The sequence below is a fragment of the Diorhabda sublineata genome, chromosome 9 (genome assembly GCF_026230105.1).
Source record: "Diorhabda sublineata isolate icDioSubl1.1 chromosome 9, icDioSubl1.1, whole genome shotgun sequence".
NCBI lineage: Eukaryota > Metazoa > Arthropoda > Insecta > Coleoptera > Chrysomelidae > Diorhabda > Diorhabda sublineata.
Window position 1 is genome coordinate 15,595,019 of NC_079482.1, and position 17,872 is coordinate 15,612,890.

Sequence of the window (17,872 nt, forward strand, 5' to 3'; positions counted from 1 at the left end):
AGTCAAATTTACTGACTCCAGAATGAGCTGAATAAATCTCAACCTGTTCTTGTACATCCCATTCTCCATTCACAGGACGGAATGCCATGTCCCATTGTTGCACAAAATAGTTATTGTACTATGGCCAAGTACCGATGAAGCTTAATTGTACCAGAGTCGTGAATCACTACCTCTAAACTGTGAAGATATACGTTTCAAGTAATTGCTGCACAAGAAGATTAGTGAAAGGTAGCTTCAAAACTAAATATTAATTTGATTTTTGGGTTGTTGTTGATGTTGTGGGTTGAGGACTCAAAATAAAATTGCGTGAGAGTTTTGTTGCCAATGCCAATATTGATATCCTTTATTTGATCTTTATCAATGCTAAAAATATATGATACATTATAATTTTAACGTTGAGGAAGATAAACAAGATGAACATCAAATAAAGGATCGAAAAAACTGTTAGATAGTCCTCGACCCGCAACACAATTCGAAATTTCATACGAGGAAGGACAATAATATCAAGAATGATTTATTTGATAAACAACATACGTAAAATTTCTAAAGCTTGCATGAATGTAAGAGATGACAAACACTATATTGATTGTTTTATTTTTTTGTAATCAATAATTGTTTATTTAATGTTTCCAATAATGCTCTTGGAAGTTTAGAATTGCTCGATTTTCATCACTAGACAGTAAACAGAAAGTAAATAAACAAATGTGGTTTTGATATTGGAATTTAACAATACGATCTCATTTCCAAAAAATAAAAAATGATCTCGAATATACAAAGTGATGGAAAACTTTTGAATCTATGTACATATAAATACATAATTAGAAAACAAACCGTATCGAATCACTGAAGGGAAACCATACATGTCAAACAATATAATTTCGTTTGATGTATTGTGTTAGGTCTACTTCGATCCGTTGCGTATTGAGCTGGGGGAAGAGTTATATAGATGTTTGAGCTCAAGTAGTTTGTATCCTATATAGTTCGATGTGATCCCTTCAACGAACAATACTTTATTTGGATGATAATCTATTAAAATTTTGGAAATATTGTTCAGATTGTGCGTATAGGAGAAACTCATATCGATGAGAGCTTTTCAGTGTTCAAAATTGAATTTGTTTGAGAGGATTATTCGTTTTATAAATTGGATAATTCTCCTTTCCGCAGTAAATAATCACAACTACAATTATCAGGGAAGAGCTATTTTTTTATCAATGCAAACCATATCAATACAATTTTTGTTTCATGAAAATATGAGTTAATTTCGCTTTTCTACGATGCTTATATGTTTAATCAATTTCCGTGATAAACTGTGGCTTTTAGAAATGTGTATTCATATAAATAAGACGAGGTCAATGTCCGATTGAAGTAGTATTAATAAACTAATTCAGAAGAAAACGATGGTTTTAAAATAACAAAGTAATTTTGCTCTTCTAATTCAATAAGAATCCTTTCTTTTGTGATTCAATTGGCAGCTTTTTGTTCTATCAATAATTTATTATACAGTTACCATTTTCTTGATGTCTAATAAGTTAACGCGGCATTCGAATAACAGAAATAAATTTAAACAAAATTCGATGAATGAATAATATGAGGATATAAATATATTTTGACTATTCCTTCAAAAAAATAATTAATTGATACGCCAATAAAACATAAATAATTATAACTAGTATCAAATCAATATATCGCATATACATTTCAATATCCCCTTTTTATCAAAATTGAATGAAATAAAAGTTAATGCATTAGAAAGTTGAAAGAACATTTGTAGGACGACAATAAAGATCGCATGATGTTTTAGGATAATATTTATGTTTTTCAACCATTAACTAATTAATTTCAGCCCTTAAACACCAACTCCTTTCATGATATAATTGATAAACAAAAAATTATGGTACTATATTCTTGAAAGATTTTTTCTTCGACAAACTGTTATTTTCAACCGCAAATAACTCAAAAAATACCAGTCTTACGAAGAAAATGTAGAGAACATTTTTTTCTCAGAATTACTTTTTTTACTGACTTCTGCAGGCAGAATGTGAAAACCACCCCTAAAGTTTTAGCTAACGGTGGCAAGATACATAGAATAATCCTTGTACTATTCCCTAATTTTTGTGGAAATTTCAACTGAATCCAGACAGGACGAAGAAATTGCCAGGTAAAATGCTTAATTTTATTTTGCATGTTTTTAACAACAAATCAAATAGGCTACTTTCTCCGTTCTAAGAACTAACCTATTCTAAAAATGGATATTGATGTATTTAGGAACACATCCCAGAGGATTTTTTCTATTCAATCCATCATAAATTGCCAGCCTTAGTTTCTTGATACATTGTTTGATCAATTTTTAATTCAAATTGAAGGGAAGGACTTTATCGAGGATGTGACTGAACTTTACGGTTATACGAGTGATAAGATGATTAACCGTCATGAGTTGAAGAAATTTTCCTGTGGAATCACCTTTCTCAAAAATAAAAACAGGAAAATTTTCTCTGGTATTTCTTTATCACGTTTATAAAAAAAGATGCGAATTTTAGCAAAAGTATATTCAAAACTAGTTTGTAACGGTCAATATCTCACGGAAAATAGTGTGATTAATATTATGGTGAGGAATATGTTTGGCAAAGTAAGAGGTCTTATGAAGAGAAAAACTGTCAAGTATGCCGTCAGTCATAATCAAGGAATGAATATAAATAATGTTGATGAAAGTATCGAAAAATTGATTTTTAGATAAATTTAAAAGTTTATTATAAAGAGGGTGTGAACACATACCGGGTATTTTCCTTACTGTCCATTGTATAGTGAGTAATAGTAAGGGAAAGAATGTGAAATTTGTCGCCGAATTGGTTTTCACAGTAAGAGTTTTATTGGTGAGAGAATTTATTATATTATTTTTAGGTAGGTCAAATGAATGAGTTTCAGTTTATCACGAGTGTCAAAATGCGCATCAGGCACCATAATTGTGAGTGTTTCTGTAGTGGCGTGAAGAATATGTTTTTATTTCAGTCAAAGCTGTACTTGAGGTTAAAATTTTGATTTTCTTTTGTTCCAGAGATGGCATTTCACACTCAGCCCGTCGTCTACCAGATTCCATACAGAGGAAGCTACTACAAAATTTAACCGATTTACTGGGAAAAACCTTCAAATCACAATTTGTTTTCCCAGCCCTTGGTCATGACGACCCATTCGGTAAGGAGGAGTTAACAAAAATGTGGTCCAGATGGTTGCCAACTGATTCATTGAAAACATTTCAATCAGGTGGGTATTATTTCTATATCATATTTTCATTGTTTCATTGTTTAAAGTGATGAACTATGAATAATCTTATACATGAAGATATATTGAATTGAACAATAATGGGAAGTTCCAATATTACTCAAAAAATATTGCTGAATTCGTCATGATGAATAGAAGAGTTTCAGTTGATATCAATATCATTACACTTGCTCATCACCAAATCCCACATGCATATTATTATTTATTGATATGAAAGTGATATATATGAATGAAAAAACATTTCTGGTTATTCTGACAAAATTGTTGATAATTTCATTTTTTGCAAATCTAAGAAACAAGCAATAGTTTCTCGTTATAGTGTTATAGCAGAGTACAATGCTATTGATTGTGTGTTGCAGCTAGAGCTCGTTTTATAATACAATAATATTACTTAAAATTGAATTTAAAACCAAAATTTTTTCTTTTCAATATGTGAGTGCACTGAATTATATTCCCCATTTATGTAAGTTGTAAGGAAATCCATCAATTATTCTGTATCAATAAATTTATGGAGATTATAGAGCATCTGTACAAGAAATTAATTTCCTATCCAAACTTAAATGTCAGGTAATGAGTATGCAGTTACATATAACTTACTTGTGTTTTCTAAATGAAAACAATCAATCTGCTGCGTTTTGATTTTATAGTCCAAAGAAAGTTGATCTTCTTTAGTAGAAAAAAGGAATAAATTGGAATGGATCCAGAACATACGGATATATTGTGAGTCAAATGTAAAAGATTTGTTATTAAGTCTCAAAAGTATGTATTTGTGTGAATTTATCCATTGTTTCGTTATAAATTTGGAAAGAAAATGAAATTGGAAATTAGAATCGTGTTTTGTAATTGCGGATTTACTCAAAAATGAAGCAAAAAACTGTAAACATAGAATTGAAAGAGTTCTTTATAAATTGAATGCCAGAATAAAACTCTAGTAAAATATATATTATTATTAATAGTATTTTTCTGAAAATTTCACGATAAAAGTAAGCATTCTCATAGAGTGGCATCCAAGGAAAACGACTAAGGTATCACCAATATTAAAACTATAATTCTAGAAGGCAAATATTTCCTTTTCATTGTACATTCAAGTAAGGCATTGGAAATATGGTCTCCTTTGAAAAAATATTACTTAACAATGTATTTTCCAGTAAAATTTCTAGGCTTCGCCCTAGTGAATACGATTAATATCAATCTTTGAAACAGGAAACTTAGAACTAATGATAGATCATTGTCATGGGATATTGGAGTTTCATGGAAATGGAAAATTCCCATATATGATTAAACTTGAGTAACTTTGAATAGTAATGAAAGCAATAATTTAGTGCACATTCCATTTGATACTCTTTTCTCGTTGGGTATAGGCATCAATTTTTTTAATCAATCCTCAAATAATTCTTTTTCGATTTTCTGATATATCAATTGCCTGTTTGATTATATTTTGTACACTTGAAATTGCGGGAATACTGTTATCAGTATATGTCTCAAAAATGTGCGAAAACATTGAGATCTTTGATATCACCATAAGTGGATTGGGTAAGGAAGTCACTGTGATTCTTAGAGCTCGACTGTTTCGTCTATAGTTGAGAATGGAAGTGATACTCCACCCAATAAAACCAAATGAATCAAAATCTGTTCAATGGTGTACGAGTGTTTAAGAGTGCAATTATTTATTTGGAAAGCAATTGAAGTACCTTTTTCATCATTAGGGACTATGTGGAGCTTAGAAAACATCATACGTTTTTGGTTGAAATCGGCTTACTGGATTCCAGTGAATAATCATTTTTGAAGCTTAAGTTTGTGGACCACCTCCTGAGGGCTATTTGGATGTATAAGAATATGTTCCCGCAAATTCACCTGTTGAGTGTTGAGGTTGGGATCAATATGTCTTGGCATAGTCAAATGGCCAAATTAGCTAAGACAGCTTGCCAAAAAGTAGTGCAGTCTTTAAAACCAGAAAGCTATATACTCCGAAACAACTTCTAATTCTCTACAAGGCCCATAATCGTCAATATTTGTAATATTGCTCGCACATTTGGAACTCGGCTTCAGAGCATATGCTGAGGATGCTCGATTCGATACAGAAGCGAGCAACTAGACTTATAGGCTAACAAGAGTTGATCAGAAACTTGGACAGCTTAGAGCATGAAATAAAGATAGCCGACTTGACTCTGTTTTACCGATACTATCACGGAAGCTTCTCTTCTGAGCTCTCTAGCATCATTTTACTTAGAGCAGTATTTGCAAGACCTAGTCGACAGGCATGCGTGGTTCATGAACATCAAGTTCGCATATGAAATCATCCACCAAAACCTCTTTAAGGTTCAACCTCTTATGCTTGCTTTTTATAGTTGCAAAAAATTGTTTTCGGCGCAAGTAAAGTTTGAACGTGTTCTAATGTATTGTTAACCAGCTTTCAACCCCACTCTGTAGGGTTTAGCTGATAACCAAGCTACACTTGAACTTTTTAATATGCCCGAAAAATATGTGATGAAACTCATCATTTTGCTGAAAATTGTGTAAAACTTTTTTTTACCTTTGACCTTGAATAAAATTTTTCCATACATGGAAATTTCATTTTCAGTTATATTTCTAACAATTTTAAAGATTTTCAGCTTGGTGGAAGTTTATGTAGCTTCACTATTTCACCGGACTATTTGTTTCTTATTCAATAATTATTCACATTAAGGGTTTCGAAATAGTTACGATTTAATTAGTGGAGAAGTATTGGTGTGGTTTTATCGAGAAAAATAGCAATAAACTAAAATAGCAGATCCAATCCACCCAAACACGCGGTATGAAAACAAATTATATTATATTGACAGAAGTCATTTGTTACGTGATTTACCAAGTAACAAAACTTTCTAACAGGTTACGGAGGAGACGGCATCTAGTTTGTAATGTGTTTCCGAAACATTGTAAGTATTCAATTTTTTTTCGGTATTTTAATACTTGGAAAAGTTTGGAAACCACTCTATCTATTCAAGGGCTTCACGAAAATCCTTAAAAAGTTTATTTATTAAAAAGTGCTCCCAATAATGGAGTGTTCTGACGGGCTTCAGGTTCTTTTGTTTTCAAGATAAGCTTATTAAGCTTGTTTGTTCGTTTAATAAAGCCATTCATTTTGGCAGAACGGCTATATATTATCAAAATTCAATCAAATTTCATCCGGTACCCTTTTGCTCTTTCCTAAATTATTAAATTTAATCAGAGAAATAGTCTTTATGAAGACAAAAATCAATTATCTCATATTGGATCGCCTTATATCAATTTAGGTCTGAAAGTTGCATATTTTGGAACTATTTTTGTGAATCATCAATGGATTGACAAGGCTTGAAGATACTTCTAGATAAACGAGTAGTGATGAAAGCATTCAACCAATAGATGTCGGTCATTATTATTATTATTATTATTGTTGGTCATTATTATTGCTAGAATTCGCCCTAACCGATTCAAATCACTGTTATATAACCTTTTTCTTATGTGAAAATAAATTACTATTTACTACTACAATTGCTTGATTTAGTTCTATAAGAATGTGAATTAAGTTGTAAATCCCAACATTATAGTGTGTTTGCACATTATTGTAGACAAGATAGAACCTCAAGTGTTCATTTGGAAGCGTAGTACTATGTCCTCCAAAAGTACCAGATCCAGTCTGTAGATTAAATCTTAACTACTATTATGCATATTAGTACAACTATAAGTGAGTCTGCGAGGCGCTAAACTGTTTAATATGGAGAAATAGAAGCATTTATTTTCCAATAACTAAAAACTTCTATAATTTCGAATGGTATTAAGGGTTGAGGACTCAAAATAAAACTGTCCAAGAGTTTTTTTAAAATGCCAACGTTTCGATCTTTTATTTTGAGTCCTCAAACCGCAATACCATTCGAAATTACATAATAGGAACCAAAATGATATAAACAATGATATTTTCACCTGGGTTTTTGTAAAACTTCTAAATCAATTATAATTATTTTCTTTATAAGTATTATTTTGAAATCACGCGTTTGCATAGTTGCGGTCAGCATTCTTCGCGTTCGCACAACGGCCAATACGTCGAAAATATATATGTATGTAGGTAACGAAATCACCAAAGTCGAATTTTGAGTACTTCAAAACATTGGGTTTATTTGAAATTTCGCATAATTATTGAGGGAAAGCGAATAGGTGTAGAAATCAAAATAGAAAGTGAGCTAAGGAATCACATATCTTATCAAAAATGTACCCTCTCTTGAGATAAGTTACCGACTTTAAATAAAAATAAATTACAGTTTAGAAACTGAAAGCAAACCCTATATGAAGTTATAGAAAAAATAATACTGATTTACACGGTTTTATACCACAGCTGAAAATTATGAATTATAGTTTATTCAGATTATAGTTAGCTAGATAGAATGAGAGGAATTTTTGTCACGTTTGGTTCTGGAAATACTTTATTGCTCATAAATTCTTTTGAAATCGATGAAATGATTAAAAATGACAAATTTTGTCGAGCAAAGTTCTTTGGCTCAGTTTGTCTTTTATTACAAACAAACAGTAATTGCCTAAAAAATTTATTTCCATCCCAAAGTCGAGATTTGAGGGGCACAGCCCTTATTGAGGAGTTTCAACCAAATAATAGCTTAGGTTTTGCATGGCATTCAACCCCTCTTGCTCCACGGAGCCTCTTTCACTTGGTCGCACTGCTTAGCAACAGATTGTGCTCACTTGGTGGTTATTAAGTGGACCAGTAGATTTTACGCTTTTTGTATCGATGCTTTTCCCAGCTATCTTTAGTTACTTTGATTTGTTTTTATGTATAGGGTGATTTTATCTATCATTTTTAATTGAAGAACTTGTGTTCAAACGTTTCTTCGCTTTCTAATACGACTCCATACCTTAAGAAGCTTGGTCAGAAACACCAGCAGCAAATATCCAGGTCACCTATCCAGTAGAGCAAGTAAAATATGTTCATCTAGCTTCAGCGTATTCATCATCACCTTATTGATCTCTTGATTATTTTATTTTCTTCACTAACGCTGTCAGGAGCAAGTGGAGCATACCCCTATAGAAACCAAACCAACCCGGAGACGAAACGGCGTTACAACTATTAAGTTCGAGAAGATCTCGACTCGGGGTACATGAAAAAGTCAAGATTCGTAATCTATTGTAATGGAATGAATTACTAAAAAGCAAATAAAAAGCAATAGCAAAATCAAGCTAAAAACTAGATTTTTTCAACACCTCAAATGAGGGTGAATTCAATAAAAGATATTTCAATGTAAACAAGTATGAGGTGCTTTGAGAGACAATTCGATAACTACTGTACTCATATCAGAATGTATAAACATTGAATGTTTACATCAATTTCTAGTTTAGTTTTTCAAACTATTATTTATTCCTTGTACTAGAAACCTTGGAGCGATTGATATGAATCTTGCAATCTGTGCAGGATACAGAGAAAACAATGTGAGTGATTGAATTATTCGAAAGTGGTTTGAGGCGTTTAATAACATTGTGCTCGTTGTGGGAATCAGCGGCCGCCCTTATGTCATTACTAATGATATGTTGGGAATCATTTACCAAAAGAACTAAGAGGGCGATTTTGAAATTTTATGAAAAGTTTCTGGTAAGTTTTTCGCGAAATTGTGACGTAACTTTTATTAAACTATCGGAAATTCATGCTAGCTGTCAAAAATACTGACAACGGCGCATTAAACATGCCTCTGGGCAGTGCTTTCACTTTCCTCTTGTTATATAACAAAAAATTAATAGTTTTGAGACAGGATAGTGATAGGTGGTCTACGTTACATAAGAATTAAAACAACAGTATACGGAATGGCGACATTCGATATTAGTTAAGTTTTGAGAAGCATTGTCTGTTAAAAAAATCATGTGTACTCTATTTTGGGACAGAAATGGTATGTGGAGGTCCATATGCAGCTAATTGAACCCAAGAATTTGCTTGAGAACAACTTGAACTTCCTCTCTACATTCCCACTATGGTACCGCTTTACTATTACATTTGATTTTATAGAGCACTTGGTTGCTGATCTCTGACTATCGGCTTTGCTGAATAAATCGTGAAGACGGACAAAATTCAGAAGCTAATTGGACAATATAACAATTGCCTTGATATTGGTGGAAATCATGATGAAAATATGTTGAAATGCAGGCTCTCATGTGAAGAATATATAACAGGGGAATCACTGATTGTGCCCACTTATAAAAGAAATAAATTCAACATTGTTAACAATGTGGTATGATATAATATGACTTGTTTTGCTACCTATTTCCGGGTCACTTCACATATATACTGCTTTCATCTTTTTTCTTGCTTATGTTAGGTACTGGCTACTCAATGATGTAAATAGAGAGAATTTCTACATTCCGATTCTGGCTAGGTAACATATTGTGGTGACAATGTTGAAATCATGAATTAATTGGCAATTTCCATCAGATTCCCAGAATAACTTAATAACTAAACGAAGGTTACTTGAAATTTTCCACTCTGATGTAAAATAGATAACTTACCATAATCTCACAGTTGACGTAATTTAAGGGATGGAATATGCATAATTGATCAAGTATTCATATTCTTTGATGTTATCTGGTCTTTATAGTACAAAAATTCCAGAGAATATTCCATTTCACTTTGGATTATTTCTAATAATTGGAGAGGAAAACGACGGTGATAGAAGGCGAATAAAAGAAGATAAATATTATTTGAGGTTTTAATATTGGATTTATAATAGTATTAAAGAAGGTAGAAGCAGTGGAATTGATTGAAATGTTTCACTGAGATAAGTGTAATCCACAAATTGAAAAATTATTGGAATAACTTGATATCGGAGTTCCTATTGATACTTACTAAACACATTATATCTTATCATTTAAATAATTGTGATGAATTCATCTTTTTGTGCTAGTAGGTTGTGAAAAATACAGTTTGTAAAATCAATCTACATCCTTCATAATAAACCATAGTAAATATGAGTGACCACACTTATATTCAATTTGTGTTAGTTTATCAGGAAATGCGCAAAATAGAAAGGTAAACGTTCCTAATTCAGGGGTTCCCAGCTTTTATGTACCTGCGCTCCACTTTTAAGAACGTTGTTGCGTCCTCTGCTGTAGTAAGGCCAAAATCATCATATGTTTCAATCACAAACGGGATTATAATCCATCCAAATCTGGACATGTCAAGGTCTTTATAGTAAAACGAAAATTGCTTCCATAGACTAATCAAATGATTATTAATAAGAACTTCTCTTTCTTCTATTTCATCAGCAAAACAGTTAATTGTAAAAGTGGAAAACATGTCAAAGAGTGTTTGAAAAATATCAAATAGATACGCAAGGAATTTTGTATACTAAAACAAGTTTGCTTTATCTCTATTATTACCAGTAAGAAAGCGAGATGTTTTCGTTCCAGCAAGAGTATAGATGCATGTTATAGCATTTGTACCCGAAATATCCGCGGCGAGGATTATGGAACACGTATACCTATGTTCCTGATTCATTTTTTTGATACCTTTTCGACTTTTTTGGTTTCGAAAATGATATTTTGGAAACAGCTGCATGCCATTGCCCCTCACAGGTTAGAAACCACTGTTCTAATTAGAGAAAGGAAACTAGTACAAGACGGTTTGGTTGTTAACAACATAATTGTCACATGAATAACAGGGGTTTGTGTTGAAATTTTGAATACAATCCAATCGAAGTATGTACATTATAATCAATAAATCAACTAAAAATTATGAATCGCAATAAACAATTTACATTTTGACGCAAAATTGCGAAAGACTTTCCAATCTATTAGTGTCAAATCGTGAAAGAATCTTTAGGGCATGCAATCTTATTCTAGCCTCTGTAAAACTATGGAGTTATGAGCTTCAAGCACCTCAGGGCATATCTTATCAGTCAAGAGGGAAGTAACAGCATATACTCAACTGGATCACAAGAGGAACAACTACATAAAATAAATTCGTCAAGATGATATGAATGGAATGGTGGATAATCGGATAGTAAAAATTATTAAAGAATTTTTACCAACGAAGAAAGTCATTCAGGAACATATGGAAGGAACGGTGACAGGAATGGGGTTAAGTCGTTGCCGCCAAAAAATACCCCGTCATAAGAAAAAGGAAAAAATTTTGCATTGTCACTAACGTCGATATTGACACTATATACTGCAAGATCATTTACATAGCTCAATAAACGTCTAGCAATATGGTGACTGTCAAATTATTTTGAATCACCCTGAGCGAAAGAGGACATTTCATAGCTGAAAAGTTCGATGATATCAAGTTTATCATTTTGTCTATATCTACAAATTTATCGTGCCATATATGTTTGAAATGGAAACAGTAGCTACAGTATAATCATAGATGAACCACATCCCATAGATTACCGAGTTCTTGTTTTAGCGCCATTCTTGGTTCATGAGCAGTACCAATATTATAAAAAAGAACAGTTTCTTTTCTGCTTCTGGTGGCATATTTCAAATGCAAACATTTCGTCCAGTTCTTTCTCGAAACAATTTAATGGAGGTGTTTCAACTAGATCGATCGTGATTCTTGCCCATAATAAAAGAAAATCGTGATTCTTCTCATAATAAAAAAAAAGGCAATAGCTTCGTACAAAACTAGAAGCCAGAATTGAGTTCGCCACTAGTGAAGGCTGATTTGACTGCCGGAACAACTGTCATGACGTCCAGTTTGTTCCAATTTATGGAGAAAATTATCCCCTGATGCTGAGGCGGCCCAGAGGTTTTGTGAATTTTCAAGTAATTGTCGGACAATATGAGCTGTTACCTTGCCGAGTCTATAACATTGACGAGACAAGCTTAAACCCGAGACAGGCCTAAACCATGAAATGCTTCCAAACAAAATACTCACTCAATCGCTACGATACCATAGCAGAAACGAAAAAATAGGATAATCATTACTCTTCACAGCAACGCTTATGGAACACACTAGCTAGCTTTACCTGGTCGTTATTGGTAGATCTAAAAAGTCAGGGACATTCCAAAATATAAATTCATCTCCCTTGCCACATATGAAAGCTATCTTCTTATCACGAAATGTCACACCACTAACCAATAGATCAGGGAGTTTAGAATGGTTGAATAGGCGGTAGCGCAGAAAGTACATCAGCTCAATATTAGAAAAGTCCGGAGAAGGTTGTAACATATTTGAATCAATGAAACCCATTAACATCAAAGATGCTGATTCATGGGAGGAACTGAAACCTTACACTTTGCAAACAGCTTTGGAAGTTATGACTAAAAGTGACTAGATCGTAGATGAGCAAAACAATGACACACAGGAAATCATCAAAGACCTAAAAATTGTACAACCGAACACCCTTGCTATTGAAGTTGAGGAGAGGATTGCTCAATATGACAATGACTGTTGATACAGTGAGGAGCTTAATGACGTCTAGATTAGTACCGCTATTTTGGAAAATAATGGTGAATAAACTATGAACGAGGATTCGGATGGTGATAGTGACAAACCTTTTACTCGGATTTAACCTACTGATAACCAAAAACACGTTTGATATTGTCCTTTGGTACATAGATCAAAATTCAACCTCAACAAGTATGGGCCTTTTGTGGCTTGAGAAATGGAGGAATATTGTAGCTATGGATAGAATATCATTTGCTAAACAAAAATCTATTACTAACTTTTTTTCTAAGAAACGAAGAATATCCACAAAACTGGTGAAGGAATCAAACTGGATCATATACAAGCTTAGAAAAATGCGCCATTAGAAAGTTCCGTGATAAACCGTGAAGGGTTAATTGGAAACTTACTGATAATTTGAATATTAAGATACTTCAGAGAGAAATTATCTAAAAATTACCAGTAGATACTTGTAGATATACTACTTAGTAAATTGGCTCACATTTGATATTTTCTTGTTGATTGATAGTATAAAATGAAATGAAATGAATGCGTTTGCATTCATAGGAATGTAATTATACTATGCAGAAAAGATTCATTTGTTTGGACTTATATTTATACCGTCACATTCTCATTAACTATTTAGGTTTCACCATAACCAAAACTCCACATGATATTCAATGTATTTCATTCAGGTTGGGAATAAAATTAAGTTATCCTGTATTAAGCTCAAAAGATACATCCATTCAGAAACTCACATTGTTTTCGAAAGAAAAAGTATAAAACAACAATTGAATTTCTTCTAAAATAAATTGGAAAAGTTGTACGACAGCTAATATAAAGTGACTAAGAATTTGGGGGATATTCAATGAATCCGGAGCGAATCGTTTTGTTATATACTGTGTTCCAATATATATCTCGAAAACTACATAATAAAAAGTTGGCAGTCATGGACGTTGGGTAGTATTTTCATTTTAATTTTTTCATATCAAAAACTAGGAGAGCTGAGAATTTGTGAACACCTCAACTACATTTGCTGCTCAAAAAGCATTATAGTGAATGTAATAAAGAGGTACAAACCACCATTTATGATAGACAAATTTAAATAGTTTTAGAAAAAAGTGTCTGAAACTCTATTGAAAACTCTATTTTTCACCTCAAATCAACGCTCTAAACTTACTTCGATTAGTCCATTTTTAAGTTTTAATAATTATACGGGGTATGAATTCGACTACTCCATCAACTTCTTTTGTCATAAATTATACACGGAAATGAAGAAGTGAAACAGTTATTATACTTTCACGGGTGTAACTTCAAACTTATATTTATTTTCGAGAAAAATCCATTAGAATTTTAAAGAAGAAAGGAAGTTCAATGAAACAATATTATGCTCTGTGCTAAATTCATCCAATCAAAGTTGTTAGAAGAGTAGGCTCAACAGTTTGAATACTTTAATTACAGGAATCCACAATTTTCTACTTGACTGCTTTCTTATCAGTTGTGATATTCCTTGTAGAATAAAAATAATAATAATAATAAAATTGTAAAAAGCATTCTTCTTCTTTGAAAAGCTCTTGTTTTCTTGCGAAAATTTTCAAATTTAAATAGTATTATTAATACAATCTCACGGTTCCATGTAAAGATAGAGATTATAATAAAATTAACTAGTATTTGACGGATCGTAGAATTTTTTTACGAAATTGGATCTGTAAAATATAACAAATATATGGTAGTTTCCTTCCTCTACCTATTAACTCCACAAATGCATATTGAACTACTTTGATGGACGTAAGTAACAGTTAACAGAAAGGTATCGATTTCCTTTGAAGACGGGTAGGTTGTGATAACTCGTGTCATATAAAACATGCTTCGTACTTACTTAAAAACCACCGAATATTCATTGAATTTTTCATTTTATCAACAACGCGAAGCTAACAATATCAAGTAACATGATTATTAAAAGTATAATTATAAGAATAACGAACAAAAATTACAATTATGTTCGAAGTGTAGAATATCAATGTTCTCCTTTATGAAAAGAGGAGGCCCAATATAGAATATTTACACCATAAGTTTGAAGGAGCACGGCTTATGAAACCTCCAAAGTAGTTTTTTTAGCACAATTTATTGAAATAATGATAATTTGCTTCATACCTCTTCTTTGAATTTTCATAACAGCAGTGACAGACAAGAAATATTCGCTCATTTATCTCAATTTTTGATAATTAACAGTCAGATCGACTTTGTAGGTTAAATAACAATGCTTATGATCCTATAGAACCAATATAAGCTGCCCATAATGTGATGGTATAAAATTAAATTATTAAAAATACATTCTGCTGAGGAAGAAGTAAAAAAGTCATGTTGCGGTCTTCATTGTAACGTTTTACGCATTTATTTACACTCTTTCTGCTGGTGAGGTGATTTAATGAACACTCTTTCACGTTCTTAATTTATTCACAAACTATATAATACACTTAACTTCTAATAATTTACTTGAAAAGATCACTCAAATAATTTCTGCGTTTATTTTTACTAATTCGTTCTTTTCACTACAACTATTTATTTGAAACTAACTGAAATGCATTTACACAAAATATAGTTTCTTAGAAATTACTTAGAACAAATATTGTAAATAAACCGCCCGCTATGATAAAAATTCTAAGAAGAAACATCAAAGACGCTTCCATTATTTATAAAAAATATGAAAGACGCGGCGTCGCCGAATTTTAAAATTCCATTGTAGCTGAACAGAGCCAGTCTAAGGACCCATTTTGTGAGCTTATCAAACATTATCAAAATATTACCTGATCAACCGATCACCTTCAACATGAATATCAATATAACTACAAAAATTCAAATGATAGATTTTACATATTTTTGAGGAATAACGAAAAACAAAAGAAAAAAAACAGATGCTTAAAACAGATTTTCATTTTGATATTCATGTTGTAAGTGATTTATCGATCAATATAATTTTGTTTATGTCAAGTAATATTTTCATAGCAAGCACTAAATAGCATATATTCAGGTTTATTGTAATTTTTTTTTTGATTTTCGATATATTAATATGGGGATCGGAAAAAAACAATGAATGAGAAATATTTTGGGTGGTTGCTATTCTTGCCAGGTGGTGTGATGAAAAAGTGAAAAAATTCCATAATTATAACAAAACTTACAATTGTTGCAGCAATTTTCATCTAAATTAATAATGAGTAAGATCAATTTATTCTTTGCGCTAAATGAGGTTAATGAAAGATTGAAAATGAATTAAAATTTTAAGTAATTCACACTAAAAATTCATACTTATGTTACAATAAATTCTCATCCTATTTTTTATAGATAATTAATTTTTCTTCACACTTTTGCAAGCTCAGGACTGACAAAAAAGTAATAGATATTCATTTTTTCCAAATTAATTAACACTTGTTAAGTGCTGTTTTGGCACGTTTATGCTATGTGGATTTAAAAAAAAATATAATATATTCAGTTATGTAGGAGTAATATAAACATATATTATAACGTTTGTTCATATATTTCTCCTTTTTACTGAGTTGGGTATTTTTTTAACCCTAGTTAATATTTTTAATATGCTCGATAAAATGATCAAAGTTCTCGGCTTGCACCTTTTTAATTCAAATCTTCAATTCCTACAAATCACAAAATATATGAATAAATTACAAAGATATTAAAATCCTTTTTTCAATGATTACTTCTCGTTTGTTTCCAACTGTAAGAGGCGATGGGTTATTGTCACGTTCTTCTTGAAATATTAATATCATCTTGATAGTGAATTGAAGTTTTCAAAGGCTGATCTATTCTTTAATCTTCTTTGTTGGTACATTACAATACCGTGCTCAACACTCTAAATCACAAACTTCGTTGTAAGAAACTTCATTGTAACATTTACAGCTTACCGAATTCGATTTTATCTCAAAGGCACCCATTTCAGTTATTTCTATGTTATCCTTAATATATTCTGCTTTGTTCTGTATTTCAATAGTAACTTTTCTGTGGTTATTACTGGTATTTGTTCTTTCGATATAAATAATGTTCTTCCACATCTTTTTATCTATAATTTCACCCAGTAAATCTAGCAACCTCATAAAAACAAAAAGAATTCAGATATGTTTTTGGTTTTTATTTGTATCATCATCTCGAGAAGAGGTAGGTACTTATATTCCTTTAGTTTGTGTGTCCCAGAGAAAGGACCAATTTTAAAAGGATGACCAATTTGCACTTTGGAAATAAAATTATGAGAAACGAAAGTGTGATATATTTTCCACATGCTTCACTTTCAACTGCAAAACATTTTTTCACTATCTTGTTGAAGTATTTTTACATTTACGGCACTTTCTGAATAACGGTACTTGATATTGACAATTCACATTTTCCCCCTCACTGATAAGCTGGATTATTTGTTGCCTCCTCAGGGTTTGCTCGTCCAGATAAAAAAGTATATATTCACTGTTTTCTACTTTACAATCCTGTATATAGACATTCAGCATAAAACTGTGCTATCATGCATTTACAAATCAACTATAGACATATAGATCAAGCTTAAATGAAGCGTGTAAAAAATAGGTTAAATCTGAGAACTAATTGTGGAGACTCAAAATAGAGTTTCCAGAAAATTTATTGTAGAATCCACTACAATAAGTAGAAAAACAAAAGTTAGTATCAGAGACAAAGAAAATCATAAACCATAAGCTTATCCTAATACTATTTACGCAGATATATGCGGATGATTGTGATAGTAAAATAGTGGAATGGTTTTGTGAATTCATATTCCGTCCAGTAATTGTTATCCCCAAGGTTTTCGTTAAATGTAAATTTCAACAATCCATGTTACTGTTTTTCTAATAAGAACAATATAAGATGAAATTATAAGTTTTGTATTGACAAACCCGTATATATTCAATAATTAACTTGATATATTCGAAGATACTATTGCCACATTTAAAACTCACGGACTAAAAACTAAGTTGGAAATGATATACCTCTAACTAGATAGTCACCACATCATTTTTTTCTCAACCGTAGTTAAATAAGAGAATATCAGAAGGGGACAATAGAATAGCCTATAAGAAACATTGTAAATATACTGTTCACTAATCACTAAATTTTCAGTATTCTCTGAAATAGATACTTTATGGCTATTATATGGAATATGGGAATATTAATCCCGTAATTAAAATCCATTCT

At 31.7% G+C, this 17,872-nt stretch overlaps 1 protein-coding gene across 1 annotated transcript in view; it reads left to right on the plus strand.

Moving 5' to 3' along the window:
- LOC130448904 (acid sphingomyelinase-like phosphodiesterase 3a) overlaps nt 1-17,872 on the plus strand; it is a 330,919-nt gene that overhangs the window by 214,482 nt on the left and 98,565 nt on the right. Inside the window, exon 4 of the mRNA XM_056786494.1 lies at nt 3,053-3,258. Within this exon, the coding sequence (XP_056642472.1) occupies nt 3,053-3,258 (206 nt within the window). The remainder of the gene's footprint in view (nt 1-3,052; nt 3,259-17,872) is intronic.